The sequence below is a fragment of the Hylaeus anthracinus genome, unplaced genomic scaffold, assembly GCF_026225885.1.
Source record: "Hylaeus anthracinus isolate JK02 unplaced genomic scaffold, UHH_iyHylAnth1.0_haploid 11981, whole genome shotgun sequence".
Classification (NCBI taxonomy): Eukaryota; Metazoa; Arthropoda; class Insecta; order Hymenoptera; family Colletidae; genus Hylaeus; species Hylaeus anthracinus.
Genome location: NW_026534329.1, coordinates 7,765,908 through 7,786,712, shown reverse-complemented (window position 1 = coordinate 7,786,712; position 20,805 = coordinate 7,765,908). Strand labels below are relative to the sequence as shown.

Here is a 20,805-nt window from a genome sequence, read left to right as displayed (position 1 = left end):
GAAACACGTTAATAATAAATAGACTGCGGATCTTTATGTATTTATAGGACATTTGGATGTGCAAGAAACTACAAAATGTAAACAATATAGAAGAGAATATAAAAGCAAAGATATAAAAAAGATTGAAAGTGAAGTTCACGTTATAATATTCGCAGAATAACATAAATTTCTATATAGGTTCGATGTTTCTAGGTACATTTGCAAAAATTTTATTTTGCATAAAGATCCGCTGTCTAGTGATAAGGTACAAACCGTATCGTTCGGATCAGGTGGTTGTAGCATAACGATCAACTCCACTTTGTATTCGGCCACCATTCTCCAGAAATCGCTGAACGTCCCCGGCAACGGTAACTGCGTAGCCAGGTACTGATTCTGCAATCTTACACCGTCCACGTAAATAGCGGAAATGTAATCGCTGTCCTCATCGGTCGGTGGATATCTCTTCAAGTACACTCTGCCGACTTTCGCTGCAAAGGAAATCGTTGCATTATTGCAACTAAGCGTCAAAGAGGGTCGATAGGGAAGCGCAGAAAGATAATTTTGAACCTGAAGCTAATTCTGGGAATCTGTTTTTGGCAAGGTTGCGTTCCGACAGTGACAATTGACTGGTCGGTGGCCGAAGGGCTTCGTCTTGCCAAGATGTCTTTTTCAGACTGTAAATTTCATATCCTTTTAAGTCGTTCGGTGCTCGAACTGATCGTCGATAAGAAAATAGGGCGATTACCTATGCTGCTGAATCACCAATTGTTTTTTAAGCTCCATAATTTTTAATGGGAGAATCTCGTCGCAAGGCAACGACGTTGGAATTGAAAGTAAACATTCTAAGAGGGTTAAATGAGCCAAGAGGTACTGTTGCTTCGTGTCGACCATGTTGGCTCTTTGACTTCTGATCGACATGGTTTCGGCGTATACATCGACTACCTGGAAGTATTTGAAAAATAGAAACATTGCATTGTTCTTTAGAGGGCTTGGGAATATTTTTTAAAAATATAGTAAACGGCAACGTATCAACCCGAGCGTGTTGTTCGTTTTTAACCGACTTCGAGAAGAAAAAGATTACTCAATTCGACAGGTATTAGGTTGTCCCGAAAGTTTCTTTATATGATCGTGTTTATATAAATAGACAGTCTAATTTCATACATATTCATGTTGTAACAGTAACGGAGCAAAATAAATCGTGCACAATTCAGTAATGTAACATAAAACATAAACTATTGTGCATGTATTACTTATTAATAAAGCGAAAGAAACTTTTGGGACAACCTAATATATATATACGAAAAGTATATATATAAAAGTATATATAAGTATATATATAAAAACATTCTTGGTTTGACTAATCGACGGCTTGACTAATCGGGATGAAACCTGTTGCATCTTGTAGAGCATATCTCCGGGGTGGTCCCATTATCAAAACATTGTGGGATTTCTCATTTTTTATCTGTTTTTTTTTTGCAAAAAACTGCAAAATTTTTGTATTGCTTCTTATTCCGAAACGAATTGACCAATCGGATTGAACCTTCTTGCATCTGGTAGGGCTTCGTTGCCTCTTAAAAGCTTAAAAAGACATTTGACCTACTTCCGTTTTTTACCACTTTATTGCACTTTTTATCGAAAATTGTATTCTCAAAGGTTGTAACGAAACGTTCGTACTGGTAGCTACTTCTGATCGCGGCATCCTCACTTACGTTTTCCTTAAAAAAAGCTTTTAGATTTTACCATATTAAGTTTTAGAATAGATTATTTACGTTTTATGAAGATACACAAAAAAGCTATCGACCATTTTTAAGAACGAAAACGAATCACATGCTCGGATTAACATATCAGTGTTTAATACTTTTCCTATGTCAGGTGACTATTCAAGAAATCAAATTGTTGTTTGTTAAAATGTTTTACCCCTTCCGCAGCGGCTCGTCGAAGACAAATGTCGCATAAAATTATGGTTCCAGTTCTCCCGACGCCTGCGCTACAATGGACCACCACAGGTCCATTTCCGGGTGACGTTGCCAAAAGCTTCTTTAAATACGTTACCACAGAATGCGTGGACAACGGCACACCGTGATCCGGCCATGCTGTATAATGTAGGTGCTCGATCTAGATTTCGAAACACCATTCCAACCATTTCTTAAATTAGACAAAATAGGCACTTTCGTGGCAGGGTTTCTAAAAAAAAAAGGGTCTACGAAAGTTCTCGGAAGACAAGAAGCACATTTCTCATACAGCGAAATAAAAAAGACGCTTTTCGTATAATTTTATTTCTATTCCAGACGTCTGTTAAATTAAAGTGTTTTCTATCGTCGATAGCGATGGAATCAAAAAAAGAGATTGGAAATGAAAAAGCTTAACAGTTTGAAAGAATTTAAATGTCTTATTCGTTAGGTCATTCTGCTTACTATAAAGATAAAATACAAATTTGTAAACATTATTGGGATTTCTTATTGGAATGAAACAATTTTATTTGGACGCTAAGTAATGAGATAGAATTTTCTAATGTTATATAATGCACGAAATTAATTTATCGTTAAATGTTATTAAAAAGTTTCAAAAAGACTCGAACGAGAACTTTAATTATTGTTCATAATTATTTATACTGTATATATACTATATCAATCAACGTATATAATGTTTAAATTGAGAAATATAAAATCATTAAAATTGAAATAAAATTTTGGAAACGCACGTATATATGTTACGGTGAGTGTGATAAATACGGTGATTATGCATAATCCCCACATTTACCAACTTTAATCCCCAGTTTATTACGTTCACTGTAACATATACATCCCGTTTAAAAAGTAGTTTCAAAATGCACCAACAACATAACAATATAATTCCACTTTAAGGGATAAGTTAAAAGTTTCTTTCTACCGAGAGTTTCGCTGGCAGGTAAAGTTTCAGAAACACTGCTTTATTATACTGATTGAAAAAACCGTCGTCAGTATTACCTTGCGAGTATCATTTCCGCAGGTCACGTGAAAAGTACGAAATGTATAATCCGCGAACACGGTGTGTTTAGCGTTGAAGACAAGTAGATCGCCGTATTTCTTCTTTTTCAGAATGTCGGGCCAGTACTGTTCGCATTTCGCCTATGAAAATTTCGTCGTCGATTATTACCTGCTCATTAGCATTTTTTTTAACGTCTAGGGTGAACAAACCTTTCCGTTCTCGACTGTATTCGCGACCATACAAATTATGAGGGTTTCTTCTTGCCAGATCATTCTCCAGAAGTCGATGACCGTGGTCGCCTTTGGACCTTGGGTAGCTATGTAACACTTTTCCTTTTTGTAACCCTTTTACAAAATTCGTCAAATTTATCATACCGGATTCATTTAGTTAGTATAAAATTGTTTATCGTGGGATCGAGTCTAAGTACCTTGATGTAATTAGCGTTGATGTAATCCGAGTGAGGATCGTCCGAAAGCTTATTCAATATCACGCGGTTCTCGTCGTCTGCAAAGTATTTCGTACTTCGTCAATTGGAAGACAATTACAATCGTTGAATCAACTTAAACAAAATATCAGCTTATAGGGGATCATGAGACGAAACTTTTTTATATTTATAGTTTATCCATAGAACGCTTAGTTTCGAAAGTAAAAATTGAGAAGATAGGAGTTCGTTGCAAAAATTGAATTTCATGAAAAAGGTCTTCTAAGTTTTCAATTTTTATCTCTAAAACTGACCGTCGTATGAATAAACTGTACCTATAAAGAAAGTTTCGTTTTTTTATTCTCTATAAGGTGATATTTTTTTTTAACTCGATTGTTCGACTGTTGTTTTTTTTTTTTCATTATGACAAAAACAGGAAAAGGGTTTTTCAAGTTTTTAATTTTTATTTTTGAAACTGAACGCCCTATGAATAAACTGTGAATATGAAAAGGTTCTGCCTTTGTAAGATTCAAGCCTCTACGTCTCTTAGAATTTCCAGCTAAAGTTGTCCCGCAGTCAAAGGGTTAACAGTCGTAAATTATAAAAGAGAAATTTTACGCACACGCTATGAGATTTCCGTATCGATTCTTCGGTTTGTTCTGCGGAAGCTTCCCGTATTCCCACGATTTCGTTTGGCCTCTTGTGAGTGTCTATCAAATAATTTGTACAATCATGAAATCATTTTTGCTTTTTTTTCGAAATTGTATTAGACAGGTGTGGATAAAAGTTTTTAAGGCCCGGGACTTGGGGTTTTATACAGGATGTTTCGCAATATATGTTCGCTTTAACCCATTAACCCAACACTACATGTATTAGGTTGTCCGAAAAGTTTCTTTCGTGAGTTGCATTCAATTATTTTCTGTGGCAGTGTTTATATAAATAGACAATCTAATTTCTTAGACATTGATGCTGTAACAGTAATGAAGCGAAATGAATTGTACACAATTTTGTAATGTAACATAAAACATAAAATATTGTGTATGAATTAATTATTAATCAAACGAAAGAAACTTTTGGGACAACCTAATACGTTTGTTATTACTACACAACTTCAAAACGTAATACAACATGTAAACAAACGATTAAAAATAATGTTTGAACGTCCACGGTGGAGTGTTCGAATAACTGCTAGGATAAAATAATATTCTAACAGATAAAATATAAAATATTTCGTAAAGTATCAATTTTTCAACTGTCACACTATAACACTCGACGTATGCAAAATGGCAAGGTGGAATAAGTAAAACTATATGTAGTAACATTAACAGAAAAAAATGTGCAAATGCATTTTACACTTGTACCATTGTACCAAATAAAAGAACTATACCATCAAAAGATGGCCTAATATTAGGGTTTCGATTTTTTCTTTAATAACTTCTTTAATAACTCTTTTTGTATCTCCGCTGAAGATGGAGTTACGGTTTGTCCCAGTTTTTAGAATCACCCTGTATAGAAGTCACATGTTTGATTAACCTGAGAGACAGTAATTAAGCGAATACCAGTTAGTGGTGTTATTCAGAGACTAAAGTTATGGTCTGCAATTAATCCATTAATCTGTTAAATGGCATTCGTTTAATTTCTGTTCTAACAGGTTAATTAAGCGTGTGATTTCTTCATAGGAGTCACATGCTATTTGGTAAATTATAGCGAAGAGTCTATCAACAATCTAAAATTACAAAGAAGAGTCATTTTCATGACGTGAAGAATCTAATTGAGAAACGGTTTCATGAATTCTTCCTGCAATACATTATAACCATTTTCCCTATCTGAGGTTCTTTCCATGCAACGGAACATTTTTTAATCGAGAAACATTAATAGGGAAATTTAAACAATTAATGCAAAATAAAAATTGGTAAAATTTTTAAGCATAGAGTAAATTGTTTGATACGGCAGTTTTCATAAACACAGCATTTTCATTTTTCTGGATCCATGCAATTGGCAATTTTATACATATAGGGTGTCCCAGAATTAGTGTGAGAACCGGAAATGGAAGGTAGCTGAGACGATTATAAACCGCAATTTCCTTTGCTAAAATGCCGTACACTGCATCGCTGATAATTAAGAAACAAAGCACCATCCGACATTTTTGCAAAGGAAATTCTGGTTCATAATCGTCTCAGGTATTCGCCATTCCCGGTTCTTACACTAATTCTAGAACACCCTGTATATTGCAACGTAATCAATGCAATATACTCTATTTATACATCTCTATTCTATGAAAATTATATTCTATTATTATATTAGGTAGACTGGAAAGTAATGTCGTTTCCTTTTTACATTAAATTCAAACAAATTTTTGATAAATTTCTATTTTCAAACAATTATGTATATATATAGGTAGGTGGAGGAAAACAAACTATTAGGTACCGGAAAAAGTTCCTGCAGTTTATTTATATACATATATATATAAAATATATATGTATACATATGTATAAAATTCTAGATTTAATTTTCATAAAATGTAATATAATATATAATATTATATATATATATTTAATATATAATAATAATATATATTTTATATATATATATAAAATATATATGTATACATATGTATAAAATTCTAGATTTAATTTTCATAAAATATTATATAATATATAATATATACATATTATTATATATTATTATAAATAATATATATATTATAATATTATATATTATATTATATGTTATGAAAATTAAATCTAGAATTTTTTTATACCACAACCCGTTTAGAGTATCGGATGACTTACATTGTACTGCGTGTCCAAGAGTCCAGAATCAATTGCTTGCTTCACGTAGTCCTCGAAGTCCTTAACTTTCACCATAGAAGCGACTTCTTCGTTTTGATTGACATCGTTCACAAGGATCGAACGGTCATCATCGGGTGTGCTCGTACGCGATAAGCATTCTTTATTGGATGGAGTGGGCGTGACAGATTTTGGTGGGTGCGATGAATTTGTCAGAATCGATTTATCCTCCAGGTTTTCGGTTTTGCGCGCCAAAGACATTTCTTCGTGATGAATAAATACTTTCGATGGGCCTCTCTTCTTCCTGCGCAGGTGTGTCAGATGGAGGAAAACAAATTAGACTATTAGACTTAGAATTATTAGAATATTAGACTATTAAACTATAAAAGTTCGTGCAGTTTATTCGTTAATTGTAACTACATATATAACTGTATATATCGATTTTCATGTGGTAATTGGCAACTGTAAGACATGAGTTTGGTTTCATTTTAAAGCTTGATCTTTGTAATTGGTATGCATGCTCTGTGGAGTTCAATTGTTTCGTTGTTGCGTAGCTATAGGAACAGTAAACACGGACAGCGAAAGAGTAAAAATTCGTGCTTTCAGTCTTTACGAATTTAAACTTGGCAGTACAGCAGCAAATGCATCAAGACGCATTTGTAGCGTTTGTGGGGAAGGTGCTTGTTAGTGAAAGAACCGCACAGAAATGGTTTAAAAGGTTCAAAGAAGGAAATGAATCGGTAAATGACGAACCGCGTTCAGGGCGTCCATCTGTCATCGAAGACGAAAAATTCATCGCGTACGCAAGTTCAAATCCAAGAAAAAGATGTTCTGAGCTTGCTCAAGTATTCGAATGCGAAGAATCTACCGCAAGAAAGCGAATTCATTTACTTAATTTTTACAAAAGATTGGGCAAATGGATACCGCACTGTTTAACGGAAGAGAACTAATACTCCCTGCTGAGCATTTGCAATATCCATTTATCGATCGAATTTTAACTTGTGATGAAAAGTGGGTGGAATATGATAATGTACGACGATCAATCACATCACTGGGTTGAAAAGGGGTCGTGTTCAACAGAAACCATACAAAAACCGAGTCTCCGTTCGAAGAAGGTGCTGATCACTGTTTGGTGGACTACACGAGGTATCGTTCACGTTGATTTTCTTTCACGTGGCAGACTATTACTGCAGATACTCATTGCAAAGAAATTGATGAAGTCATTGATGAAATTGATGATAAATGGTGATTATTTCGTTGAATAAACCTATGATTTAAAACAGATTCGAGTATTTGTATTTTTCTCTGAAAATCCGCACGAAGTTTCTCCGGTACCTAATATTTACAATACCTAATGTTTCTTTAGGTTTAATTTCTTTGCACATCGAAGTGTCAATAAAATGATTGTTGGCGAGGTAAACATGATCTTATTCTCAAATCTAGATGGCTTAGAATTCATGGCAATAGAATGCTAAGAAACATCTCGAGTTGCTGATAGATACCAGAAAAGAGGAATTGAGTGCAAAGGGTTAATTTTATTGAATAGAGTAAAAAGATCGATTGTACCTTCGATAAAAGTAAAACGCCACAACTGCCACGACGAGTAGTATCATAATGGGAATGATCCACGCTTCGTCGTGTCGCCTTGGCACCTCACCGACACGAATCGATGTCGTCTTCACGACTATGATGTGATCATCTATCGATTCTTCGGTTTGCACGATAACCATTATCACGTAGGATTCGTCAGGCTTTAGCGGACAGTTCGTGGCATCGCCGTAAAGTTTGTTATCCCCTACCGTGAACGTTTTGCCGGCAAACTTCTCCGTCTGTTGAATGGGAGTTATTATTTATGAGAAAAAAGAATAAAAATAGTTCGAAAGAAGCGATCGTCAGAAAATATTCTTCTTTCGAAAACGATATATTTAACAACAATTTCATATCTTATCGAGATGTACAGATTTTGTTTAAAATACTTTTATTAAGAACGGAAATAGGGAAAATTAAAATAAGTGTCCGAAGTAAATAATCGCAATTATCAATTTAATCATGTATGGTTATTTGTGTGCGCGTGTGTGTATGTAAATATGTATAGTATATTCGTATATTGTTTGTAAATATCTACCAAAGTATTGAAACTAACGAATTTGCAATAACGACTAATACAGCGACAATTTTACAACATTACATTATTTGCTATTATGATAATTATAAACTAATACGCACCGTTGGATTCAGAATAAATAAATGCTTTCATTAATCTGGAAATGAATCAAAATTTTTAAAAATTTCATGCAAAAGGAGAGCTATTTTTGAAAAACTCATTTTTTTTTTAATATTATTTGACACTGGTTCATAGGTCTCTAAAAACAGTCCAATGTTTATTTGAACATTTTCTGGATATCCCTTGTCATCTTCGAGTTATAAACGCATAAGTAAACGGGGTAGAAAAGGAGTAGTTTCTCCCTCAAAGTAAAAAACTAGCACGAACGAATTACACTTGCCTTCTTAGATAATAAAATCGTATATAATAAAATATTTATGCAAAGTTTCGTATATAATAGAATATTTATGCAAAGTTTCGTATATAATAGAATATTTATGCAAAGTTTCGTATATAATAAAATATTTATGCAAATATTTATGCAAAGGTTCATCAAAATCGGAGTGGATCAGTTTCCAAGCTTCCCTTGTCAGTAGCGATAAAATATTATCTACGATAGAATCGAAAATTATTTAAGGGGGTCCACCTTGTGTAAGATTTTCAAAATAATCAAAATTTCTTTTCTACATATTTATCATCTAGGAGATATTACAATGACTGTCACAGAAGCATTTCATAAAATTCTGCTTAGTTCGTTACTTTTCGAACCCCAAACGTGCCCGGCTCAGCGTCGTACTACTTTCGTACGAAACTTTAAACGCGTTTTCCTCGAAATCACGTTTTTGGAAAAGGCGAGCAGGATTGCGCAAAATCCATTACATGAATCGGGATGAAATTTTTTTTCTACAATTTTCAAACGTAATTGGTGGTACTGGCGGCGAGATTCATGTTAAAAAAATTGTTTTCCAACGTCTGTTAGCCATTAGATAGGGGAAAAGATACCTTAAAGTATCATTTTTTAGTTTATACGCCACCCTATCAACAATATTCAAAACTTTTTGAATATCTTATCGCCAGTACCTTCAAAATGTAATTATAAAGAAGGTGATATTTTACTTTTTAAAGGACTTCGAAAAGGAGGAAATTACTCAATTCGACATGTATTTTTTTTTCTTTTTTTTTTTTAAGTGTTACTCGATTACGTCCAGACGGCTTGACCAATCGGGATGAAACCTGTTGCATTTTGTAGAGCATATCTCCGGGGTAGTCCTATTACCAAACAATTTTGGGATTTATCATTTTTTAACCGTTCCTTTTTTTTCGCAAAAAACCGAAAAATTTTGTATTGCTTCTTATTTCGAAACGAATTGATCGATCGAAACGAATCTTCTTGCATCTGGTAGGGCTTCGTTGCCTCTTACAAGCTTAAAAAGACATTTGACCTACTTCCGCTTTTTACCACTTTATTGCACTTTTGATTGAAAATTGTATTCTCAAAGATTGTAACGATACATTCGTACTGATAGCTACTTCTAATCGTGGCATCCTCACTTATGTCTTCCTTAATAAAAAGCTTTTGTTCCAGATCATCAAGTACGATCAAATCCTTCTCGCTGAATGACTCTTCTACTTTTAAGTGATCTCGTTAAAGCATCGTCTAGGAATATCCACATATCGAAACATTGTGATAAAATCAAAAATTAATGTCAAAGCGTCGATCTACCAAATAAAAAAAAATAATCATAATTGCACTAGTACTTTTCCTACAAAAAAGTTCTTGAAAATTGCCTTGAAAATTAAACGTTACACAGGTCCCCTTAAAATCCGTATCGAAACACGATACTCGATGCCGTACGTTCGAAAATTAGGAGATACTCACGGAAAACGTGGCAGCTCGCCACGCGGTTTCGTAATGATCGATGCCCGTCTTCTCGCGAAGTAAAGGGCTCAGTTTCACGTAACGCTCGCAGGGTTGCGGCCCCTTCACGATCACGTTCATCAGGCTGTTCCTCGTGTCGTTCACCACGGTAGGAATGCGCAACGTGATCGTCGAATCCTTGTCCCTTACTTCCGGCGTTAATTCCGTCTCGAATCCCGTGGCCAAAGGTGTACGCACTTTCGCAAAGTCTTTCACGCCAGATTTTCCCGTGATTGTCACGCCGTGAATGGAAACTACGTAAGTGGTCGACGACAGAAAGTGTAATTGTTGGCTGTACCGAGACTGATATTCCTTGACCAGGTGCTCGTGTATCATGGTTCTCTTCGACTCTTGAATTTCCATTCTGAGATCCGATGATATTATTTGCGAAATTATCAGAAATTTCTCCAGACGACCCCCTGTTCGCCATGGATGAGACCAACTCACGTTGACGACACCTTTATCGAGATTTTCGACGGTGAAGAGGTGAGGTGCCTCTGGTTTGAATTCAATGAGAAAAATTGGCACACGTGACGCGTTGCCCGGCGTCGAAAGGTTTGCGTTCACAGCTGAAACCTGGAATGTCATCCAAATGTCCGATTAAGAATGATTAGGAATGTTATTTAAATAGCAAGTGTTACAAGGTAATTCCATGTGAAATCGAAGAATTTTTGGAGCAAGTTTGTGGATTTGTTGAAGTCTTTAGTGATATTGAAATTATTGTGAGATTTGCATAGGTTGGTACAATCTCTTATACATGTTTGAAATATAGTATCATTATGATATAGTGAATAATTTTAAATATCGAATTATAGCGATAAACATATCCTTCTTGCACGTTTCTGTTCTTTATTCCTAGACTGCGGATCTTTATGCAAAATATAGTCTTCGCAAACCTGCCTAAAAATATTGAACCTAAATAAGAATTTATTTTAATCTGAAAATATTTTAACGTGAACTTTACTTTCAATCTTTTTTATATCCTTGCTTTTATATTCTCTTCTATATTGTTTACATTTTGTAGTTTCTCGCACATTCAAATGTCCTATAAATGCATAAAGATTCGCAATTTATTTATTACTAACGTGTTTCTTCATGGTTGAAAGCTTCGAAAAATAGTAGAGATATTCCAATATTAATTATCACAATTCATAAAGATCCTTCGAAACACGTTTAAATATTACCGAAACTTTCAACGTGCCTACAAATATTCAACCTAAATAAGAATTTATTTTAATCTGCAGATATTATAACGTGAACTTTAATTTCAATCTTTTTTATATTCTTGCATATTGTTTTACCCCTGGGTCCATAGAAATAGTGTCTGAGGTTAGTTCAAACATCTGTAGAAAAAAAGATAATGATGTTCTTATAAATAGTTGTATTTCTTAATATTCAACTTCTACAGCAATTAGCATTATTAAATGAATTTGCCTAGATGTAATCAATATTAATTAACAATACATGCGAGTACAATATATGCGAGTTAATAAACAACTGCAATGCATACCAAAAATAATCAGATTCACTAAAAATACTAAAAATAAAACAACATTTAGAAAAATTACTACAGAGCTACAGAGCCTATTCCAGTTGCGAAACTGAGAAGTTTAGATCACCTCCCGAACCACCCTTTTCAAGGACCTCTAACATGTTTGGGACACCCTGTATATTCAAATAAAATCTACAATGTCAAATTTTCTTCTTCGAATTCTCTTTAAACGTTCCTTTATGAGTAAAAAAAGTTTCAGTAACAAAAATAAGTTATATCTTGAAATAATATGCATTGGAAAAAGAACATTAGGGTATCCCAAAATCCTCTTTAAACCCAATATGTTACTCCAAAAAATATTCGATTCCAAATGAAAATGGCTCGGTATTTGAGTTTACCTCGATCAGCCCTTGCACGTAATCGATTTCCTTGACAGCAGCGCAAACGTAATCGTCCCACAAGTTGCAGTGCGTCGTTGGCTGTACCTTCAGTAACGTATTGCATTGTTTGAGGTAACAACTGCTCACGATGTAATGTTTTATTTCTCCGTGGATTGGTGCTTCCGGTTTCTGCCATCTCAAATAGGCAATTTTTGCTCGCAAGTCGGTTTCGTAAATTTCTAGATTCCTTACCGGAGGCGGAGCTGTCGCAAATAAATCTTGGTTAATTAATTGAATTCTTTTTTCTTCGATAAAGATTGCGCAGTCAAGGGCGGATTATACAAGGGTGTTCATTTGAAGATATTGCGGGAGTCTCTACGAAAAATAATCTCGCAAAAAATATGGTAAATAAAATCTGTCTTCTACGATATTCTTTCTTCATAATAAATGAAACAGTGGCGTAAATAATTTTTACATTGCAAAATCAAAGGAGATAATTAGATGGACTTCTTCATCTGGTCACCCTGTATAGTACTAACAACTTTAAACTGTTAGAGACGCATATTTTAACTAATATTCATATTATTATTTTGAACCAGAAAAATCTTTTGTTACATTGTCCCTAATGACACCATTAACGACTCTACTTGATTATTGCATTGTGCGTCTATTTGAAAAGATATCACCTGTATATTTTTTAAATAACTCATTGCAGAAAAAAATGTTTTCAAGAGGGAAACCGTCATTTATCAGAAGCATTGTTTTCTGGAATCCGTTATTTTAAAAATATTTTGGTGATAACTTATCAAAACACACAATACCTATTCTTGTTCTATTTCTATATTAAAATTTTATACAGGGTGTCCCAGAATTAATGTAAGAATCAGAAATGGAGGTAGCTGAGACGTTTCCGAACCACAATTTCCTTTGCAAAAATGTCGCATGGCGCTTCGTTTTTGAATTATTAACGATAAACCACTGACCAATCACAGCGCTTGAGTAGCGCGCGCTTAGCCGCCAGAGGTTGGCCCGATGACTGGCCTCAGCCAATCCTGGCTCGTGCCTATGCTCTCGCGGCTGAGCGCGCGTTACTCGAGCGCTGTGATTGGTCCGTGGTTTTTCGTTAATAATTCAAAAACGAAAGAACATTCGACATTTTTGCAAAGGAACTTTTCGTTCACAATCGTCTCAGCTACCCCCATTTCTGATTCTTACACTAATTCTGGGATACCCTGTATATTTTCATTAATCTGTGTAGAAAATTGAGTGACGACTTGAGTCAGTCACAGAAATGATTAACATAAATAGATAATATTATGCAATTGTCCTAACCTTTCGGTGGCATGGTGAAAATAATTTTCTGATAAAGCAAATCGTTGTGCCTTTTACCGTAGTCTCGAATCACATAAATTCGTGCTTCGTACGTTTCTGTACCGTTAAGGATATTTTTTAAATCAATGTTGAATTGCTTGGTTTGTTTCGTAATATTTACACCCACCACGGATTTGCTAATTCCGGTGATAATAATTCGCGTGCACAGAGGTCCAGAAATCGTGGTGCAATTTTCCGGTGGCTTCCACGTTAACATATAAGCTTCCGTCGTTAAATCGCTGTACACTGCGGTTGGTATTTCTGAAAGGGGCATAAATCGATTGTTTTCATCACAATTAAAATATTTACCCAGGTGAGAAATGTTTCATCATGGTTTACCACTCTGATCGGTGTCGAATACTGTTTTTTGGACAGGTCCGCAATAAGAAGTACAGGCTGAAATTGCAGCAACATACTTTGCGTAGGGGTTTAAATCTGGAAATGTAATATCGGTGGAAGTACTAGTAGTTGTGATCTCCTTCTTCGGAGAATCCCTGTTTAAGTCGGAGCAGCCGAAATACATTAGGACCTTGAAATTAGATTAATATATTTTTATACGGGAATTGATTAGTGATTAGTTTCAAAAACAATTCGTTACCTTTAATACGATTGTGTAATTCTTAATGATTCCGTTTAAATGTTGAGGAAGATCCCAATTTATCGTTACTTTCTTATTCGAAAGCAGTGTCGTCTTAATGTTCCTTACACTAGAAGGCGCTTTTAGCACGAACAAATAAATCTTTTTCGTATTAATTTCCAATACAGACAATTCAAAAGAATTATTATACTTGTTCTTTTCAGATCAGTTTCAGAAACGTATAAGAAAACTTATTTGGATTCGGTAAACCTTACGTTTAGGGGAGGCAGCTCCGATGACCTTGACATATACTGTCAAGGGCACCCTCCTGAGTAACACCCAAGAGGTTTTAGCCGTCGGACATTTTTTTATTAAAAAGTTATTAGCATATAAAGATAGATGGATTCTTCTAAAAAATCAACGAATCTAAATTGTTTCGAATAAATTTGTGTGTAATCACCTGCGTCGAGAGTTCGAACCTCCTGTGAAAAGAGAATCGCTGCTCCTTTGTAGACTGTAATTTTGTAACGAGTATACGGCGTCAAGTCCATAAATTGGTGCGGCAGTTTGTTCACAGTTCCGTTTTTAATTTGAACGTTCGTTTCGCAGTTCTCGAAAACGAGACCGTACCAATGGTCTGGACAAGTGTACAAAGGGTCCTGGAAATCGATATCTTTTTACCGTTTTTAATCGTGAAAATAGTGTGTGAACATGCGATCTTTTACGTACTACTTGCCGACCCTTTTTCAGTGTCAAACTTATGTTTCCTCGGACTACTTCAAAGTTCGTGTACGCTATAAAATTTCGTATTTTACATTGTGTTATTATGATGATATTTATGGGAGAGTTACTTCAGAGTGCAGGCTACTATAAATGCACTCATGTTGCACTTTACTTTGGCGCAACTATAATTTCTGTTTTTTACATAATTCTGTAGATTTTGTCGTGAAAAATTTGAAAATGGTAGTTTTAAGGCGAGGAATCCACTGGTTGAGAAGTTACGGATAGTTAAAAGTGGGCATTTTACATTATGTAAATGAGTTCAGCAAAAAAAAAGATAAAATCATAGACGATCAATTGACAAGTTGGGAACCACTGGATATATGAGATAAAAAAACCAACAATTTTCTTAAACTAGATACTATGGGAAATGGAAAGGAGATTAGGTGGGGACGACAATATTGAATATTGATAATGCATATACTGTCTACACGAAAATACTCTGAGTAGGTTTGTGGTAGTTGTTGATGGGAGTGGGAATATTGAATGCTGTTAAATATAATTCACATCTCATAATGGGAATTGTGATAAAATTGTTAATGCATATACTGTCTATACGGAACTACTGTCTGAGTAGGTTTGGGGTAGGAATATCTTGGTGATGGTGGGAATATTGAATACTTTTAAATATAATTCCCATCTCATAATGAAAAATGTGATAAAATTGTTAATGCATATATATACTGTCAACATTGAAATACTGTCTGAGGAGGTTTAAGGTTTAAGGTCAGTTGTTGGTGAGAGTGGGAATATCGAATGCTGTTAAATATAATTCTCATCTCATAATGGGAATTGTGATAAAATTGTTAATGCATATACTGTCTACACTGAAATACTGTCTGAGGAGGTTTGGTGTAGTTGTTAGTGGCAGTGGGAATATTGAATACTGTTAAATACAAATGGTTCCCATCTCGTAATGGGGAATGTGATAAAATTGTTAATGCATATATATACTGTCTACATTGAAATACTGTCTGAGTAGGTTTGGAATAGTTGTTGATGGGAGTAGGGACATCAAATACTGTTAAATATAATTCCCACCTTGTAATGGCGATTGTGATAAAATTGTTAATCCATATACTATCTACACGGCTACGACTAGACCCAACAACAAATTTTCTAAAGAGAATGTGACTTAAATCAGTTGTAGAATCACTTGAAAAGTGTTGTTTAAAGATGAACCCACTCGAAGCTTCAGTAGCCCTCAACTCTGTAACTCTAGCAATTATACAGATTTCGTTTTCAAATTTTCACACAAAATTCTTCTAATGCATACCGTTCGAAAGATGAGAACAAAAGAAAATCAATTTGCGAGAAAATGTTACAGTGGTCTGCTTTCTTAATTTAGCATAACTCACGAGTGCAGCGTGTTGTAAAGGTGGCTAATTGTCCGTGTATAATATGCGAATCATCGGTGATGTGCAGATCGCAGAAAATCTTATAAGTAGTGCCAGGTTCTAAGTCATCGGTGTACCCAATTAATGTTGTCGTGTTCTTAAATATCTTCACGTTGTCTCGGATGCGACGAACATCGGTGTCAGAGTCGTTCATATTTTTCTAACGGAAGTATACATAGGTATAAGATGTACAAAAAAGATGTACAAAAAAGATGTACAATATTCGCTATGTTGTATTTACCCGTATTACAAATCGATAACTGGAAGATACTAATGTGTATTCCTCTCTAGCTGGAAGAACAGCGCGAACGGTTGTCTCGTTGATAAAGTCGATGTTCGGAGGAGGAAGTGGATCTATGACTTTAAAAAAAAATGTGCTGTATGCAAAATATACAAGATGTCCCAAAAGTGTTGGAGGTCCTTGAAGGAGGTGATTCGGGGGGTGATTTAAAACAATTTTTTCCTTAGCGAAAATGTTGTCCGAGGCTTCGTTAAGGAGATATTAACAGGAAACCTCGACCAATCAGAGCGCGAGGATGCCGGTGGAGGGGGGCCACCTAGCGCCTAGACTACGCCTACTTTGGGCAGTCCAATAGCATCCTCGCGCTCTGATTGGTCGGGATTTTCTGTTTATATCTCCTTAACGAAGCGTCACACAACATTTTCGCTAAGGAAAAAGTTGCTTCAAATCACCCTCCGAACCACCCCCTTTCAAGGTGTTACAACATTTTTGGGACACCCTGTATATACAGAGTAGAGGGGATTTGAAACAACTTTTTCCTTAAAGAAAATGGTGTCCGAGGCTTCGTTAAGGAGATATTAACAGGAAACCTTGACCAATCAGAGCGCGAGAATGCCGGTGAAGGGCGGCCACCTAGCGCCTAGACTACGCCTACTATGGGCGGTCCACTAGCATCCTCGCGCTCCGATTAGTCGGGATTTTCTGTTAATATCTCCTTAACGAAGCGTCACACAACATTTTCGCTAAAGAAAGAGTTGCTTCAAATCACCCTCCGAACCACCCCTTTCAAGGACCTTTAACATTTTTGACACACCCTCTATAGTACATCAAATTATTCTTATCACGCGTATCGATCCCCTACCTCTTTTACAAACCGGTGGTATATAGTATCTTTTAGAATTGTCACAGCCATATGTGCATGTTCCTGATTTGAAGTTACATATGTCTCCCTTGCACTGGCCACAAGTTCCCTTGCAGTCGTGGCCATATCGATTAATAGCACACTCTGTAAATAGAACTTGTTAACAAATATTGTGGTTTCGCATCATTTTTCATTTTTTCTATAAACGTGTACGATGTTTACTGTAATCACAATTCTCTCCAATGAAACCTGGTGGACAGGTGCAGCCCGTTCTTTCACAAATCGCAGTACCCCCGCAGTCTGTACGGCTTTCCAAGTCACTATAGCAGCTTATCGAACAGTGAAGTCCCTCCTTTCCCTCGGGACAATACAAGTCGTCTGTGGGAAGGATACACGAAGATCGCGTAAATAATGTCGGAAGAACGTTTGCTAGAGAAGGATATTTTATAAGGCATTACCGAATTCTAAATTCAAAATGGCGTCGGGCACGGAATTTACGACGATCAGTTCGTCGTAAAAGAGCTTTTGGCACGTGACTACTGGCCAGTAATAGTCACGATTGTAATCTTGCGTAGCTGTCATAATGGCTTGTCGTACAGAATCTAACGAAGAAGATTTGATTGTAGTAATCATAGGGCAATCCGTACGAGTCAATCCACGCTAAATAGATCGTTCGAGATTGGATGTCAAGGATTGTGGTCAAATTCAAGTATGCGATAATGTGTGAAGGCTTATGTCATCATTTTGCTGTTTTCTAAAGTGGTACGCTTCGATTAAATAATCGAGTGATATGGATTCAGGGAATTGTCACGTTTCTTCGTCTTTCAGAAGACTATTCTTCGATACAGAAATATATTTAACATCCTCATATTTCGAAAGCGACTTTGCAAATACAGTGACTGAACGATACAACGCATTATCGGCGCAGAAAAATGAAATTATAGTTTGAAAGTCCACATTTTTTAATCTACACTGAATAACAAAATTAGCGCAAGAAAAATTCTTATTAGAATTTCACTAAAATTTAAATAATCATAACTCCACGAAAAATGACCGTATGGAATTAACTTTTTTTTTATTTTAAAGCTTGAAGTCTCTACTTTGAACGGAATTTGTCATATTTTGATTTCCTCCTTTCTCCTTCCCGCGATCTTTTTTCAAATGAGGTGATGTTTCTCCTTAAAAAGTTTGCGCACTTTGACGCGCTCCAATAAGTGCAATGAATTTTTCTCGCAAATTTTACAAAAATTGCCGTAGAGTATAAACTTTTCTCCACAAACTAAAAAAAAAGTGAAGTCTCTACGATTTTTTTTGACGGAGTTACGAATGTCACAAGTTACCCATGCATAAAGTGAGTAAAACGCATGGGTAACTTGTGACATTCATAATTCCGTCAAAAATAATCGTAGACCACTTTTTTTTTTAATTTGTGGAGAAAAGTTTACACTCTGCGGCTTACACACTTTGCAAGGAAAATTTATTGCACCCCATGAAGCGCGTCAAAGTGCGCAAACTTTAAAAAAAAAGAAACATCACCTCGTTTAAAAAAAAAAATGGCGGGAAGGGTGAAGGAGGAAATCCAAATATGACAAATTCCGTTCGAAATAGAGACTTCAAGCTTTAAAATAAAAAAAAAAGTTTATCTCATACGATCATTTTTCGCGGAGTTATGATTATAAACATATTAATGTCGTTCAAGAGTTGACGCTGTCACGAAGGTGAAAGAGGTAATAAATATTAAATTATCCTTTGGATTTATACTATTTCTATCTAATTTCGGAAAGTACACTACGGAATAATAATGGTACACTAAATACGTAAGCTAAACCAAAACTTGTGCTCTTTCTTTAGCTGTAAAAATGTAACAGATGTGGAATACAGTAACTAGCCTAAGACTTTTGCACAGTACTGTATATTAATTTGAACAAACTCCATGGTATCGAGCTTAAAAGTAATCGATTTGAAATGCAAGTATGTAAAAATGTAAGATTTTTATTGCACTTCACTGAAATTTTATGTAATTAATTTTATAGAGACACACCTGCTGATGGACATACGCGAAAGTTTGCAACAACCCATAGTGGATTGGAGCTTTTCCGCTGAAGTTTCGGTATTAATTTTATCTTCACCCTCTGTCCAAAGTCGGTCGAAATCGTTTTATTGATCCGAACGTACTGCCACATAGCCAATCCGTGAGCAGCGGCCATTTTGGATCCTCCTATCACTTTTAAACTGTCTTCGATGTTTTCATTCGAAGGATTTAACAATACTATTTCCATCTCGCATTCCGTGCACAGGCCGATTATCAATTCTATGCAAAGGTTTTTGGTGAACAGAGACATCGGAGGACTCGTGAGAGCTGCCTTCGAATCGGTTGTGTGCAAGAAGTCGTCTGAAACCGACTCACTCTGTCATACAAATCACATTTTATGTAGCTGTATTTTCGTTGATCAATTCCAAGTTTTCACGCGAGTACGACTCACATATATGAAATCGAAATAGCATCGTAACAGGACTCCGTATGAACATCGTGTAATTGGCAGGCGTGTTCAGTGATCGTTCCTCGCGGTCTACATACGTTAATAACAGTTTTTCAGTATCATAAACTGATAACTCCTTCGTGGTTTCGTTCCACGTGATAACAAAGGTTTTCCATTCGGTTGGCGAAAGTACCTTGCCCTGTAGTATAAGTAATAATTGATAATTAGATGTTCGAAGACGAGAATAACGGAACATGTTCAAGAAGTGATTTTCAAATTTGTCAGAAAACGCCTCCCTAAGAAGAACAGAATTTTATTATCTTCATTATATGTCAATCAAAATTAAATTGTTTTTATCAATTTTCCCGATGGGATTATTAATTCATTAGATATGAAAATCGGGTTGAGTTTAAAAAAATTAGGTACCCTTCGATTGAGCTGATTTTTTTTATCATAGATAGCCCTTCAATTGACGATTACAATGGTGGTCATCTTCGCCCTTAACGTCCCCTCCCCCTCCTCTCCAAAGGAGAGGAAACTGAAATGGTTAATAAAGTGGTTTTTTGCACCGATCCTGTGAGTACGTCATTTCCAACCTTTTTTCCGTGGAGGAACATCAGTATTAATTTTTACATTAATAGTATTTCTGTGTAGACAGTATGTACACTAACGATATTCAAAATTGCCGCCCATACCAAAAACCACATCAAACCTAGTCAGACAGTATGTACAATACATTAACGATATCAATATTTCCGCTCCCACCAAAAACTACTACAAACCTACTCAGATAGTATGTACATTAACGATATTCAATATTGCAGCCCCTACAAAAAACTACCCCAAAAACTACTGAGACAGTATTTCTGTGTAGACAGTATGTACATTAACAGTATTCAATATTGTCGCTTTACCAAAAACTACCTTAAACCTACTCAGACAGTATATACAATACATTAACGATATTCAAAATTGCCGCCCTCACAAACAACTATCCCAAAACCTACTCAGACAGTATGTACATTAACGGTATTCAATATTGCTGCC

At 35.5% G+C, this 20,805-nt stretch overlaps 1 protein-coding gene across 1 annotated transcript in view; it reads right to left on the bottom strand.

Moving 5' to 3' along the window:
* LOC128885584 (uncharacterized) overlaps positions 1 to 20,805 on the bottom strand; it is a 36,065-nt gene that overhangs the window by 12,515 nt on the left and 2,745 nt on the right. The window contains exons 4-28 of the mRNA XM_054139682.1: positions 19,762 to 19,957; positions 19,320 to 19,670; positions 17,737 to 17,880; positions 17,501 to 17,656; positions 17,279 to 17,422; positions 16,417 to 16,535; positions 16,137 to 16,335; positions 14,728 to 14,792; positions 14,386 to 14,657; positions 14,269 to 14,326; positions 14,020 to 14,214; positions 13,761 to 13,950; positions 13,383 to 13,682; positions 12,069 to 12,313; positions 10,140 to 10,754; positions 7,723 to 7,985; positions 6,160 to 6,460; positions 3,990 to 4,077; positions 3,374 to 3,450; positions 3,156 to 3,290; positions 2,946 to 3,086; positions 1,897 to 2,094; positions 725 to 921; positions 547 to 653; positions 253 to 467 (exon numbers count right to left, since the gene is read on the bottom strand). Coding sequence (XP_053995657.1) covers positions 253 to 467; positions 547 to 653; positions 725 to 921; positions 1,897 to 2,094; positions 2,946 to 3,086; positions 3,156 to 3,290; positions 3,374 to 3,450; positions 3,990 to 4,077; positions 6,160 to 6,460; positions 7,723 to 7,985; positions 10,140 to 10,754; positions 12,069 to 12,313; positions 13,383 to 13,682; positions 13,761 to 13,950; positions 14,020 to 14,214; positions 14,269 to 14,326; positions 14,386 to 14,657; positions 14,728 to 14,792; positions 16,137 to 16,335; positions 16,417 to 16,535; positions 17,279 to 17,422; positions 17,501 to 17,656; positions 17,737 to 17,880; positions 19,320 to 19,670; positions 19,762 to 19,957 — 4,971 coding nt within the window. The remainder of the gene's footprint in view (positions 1 to 252; positions 468 to 546; positions 654 to 724; positions 922 to 1,896; positions 2,095 to 2,945; positions 3,087 to 3,155; positions 3,291 to 3,373; positions 3,451 to 3,989; positions 4,078 to 6,159; positions 6,461 to 7,722; positions 7,986 to 10,139; positions 10,755 to 12,068; positions 12,314 to 13,382; positions 13,683 to 13,760; positions 13,951 to 14,019; positions 14,215 to 14,268; positions 14,327 to 14,385; positions 14,658 to 14,727; positions 14,793 to 16,136; positions 16,336 to 16,416; positions 16,536 to 17,278; positions 17,423 to 17,500; positions 17,657 to 17,736; positions 17,881 to 19,319; positions 19,671 to 19,761; positions 19,958 to 20,805) is intronic.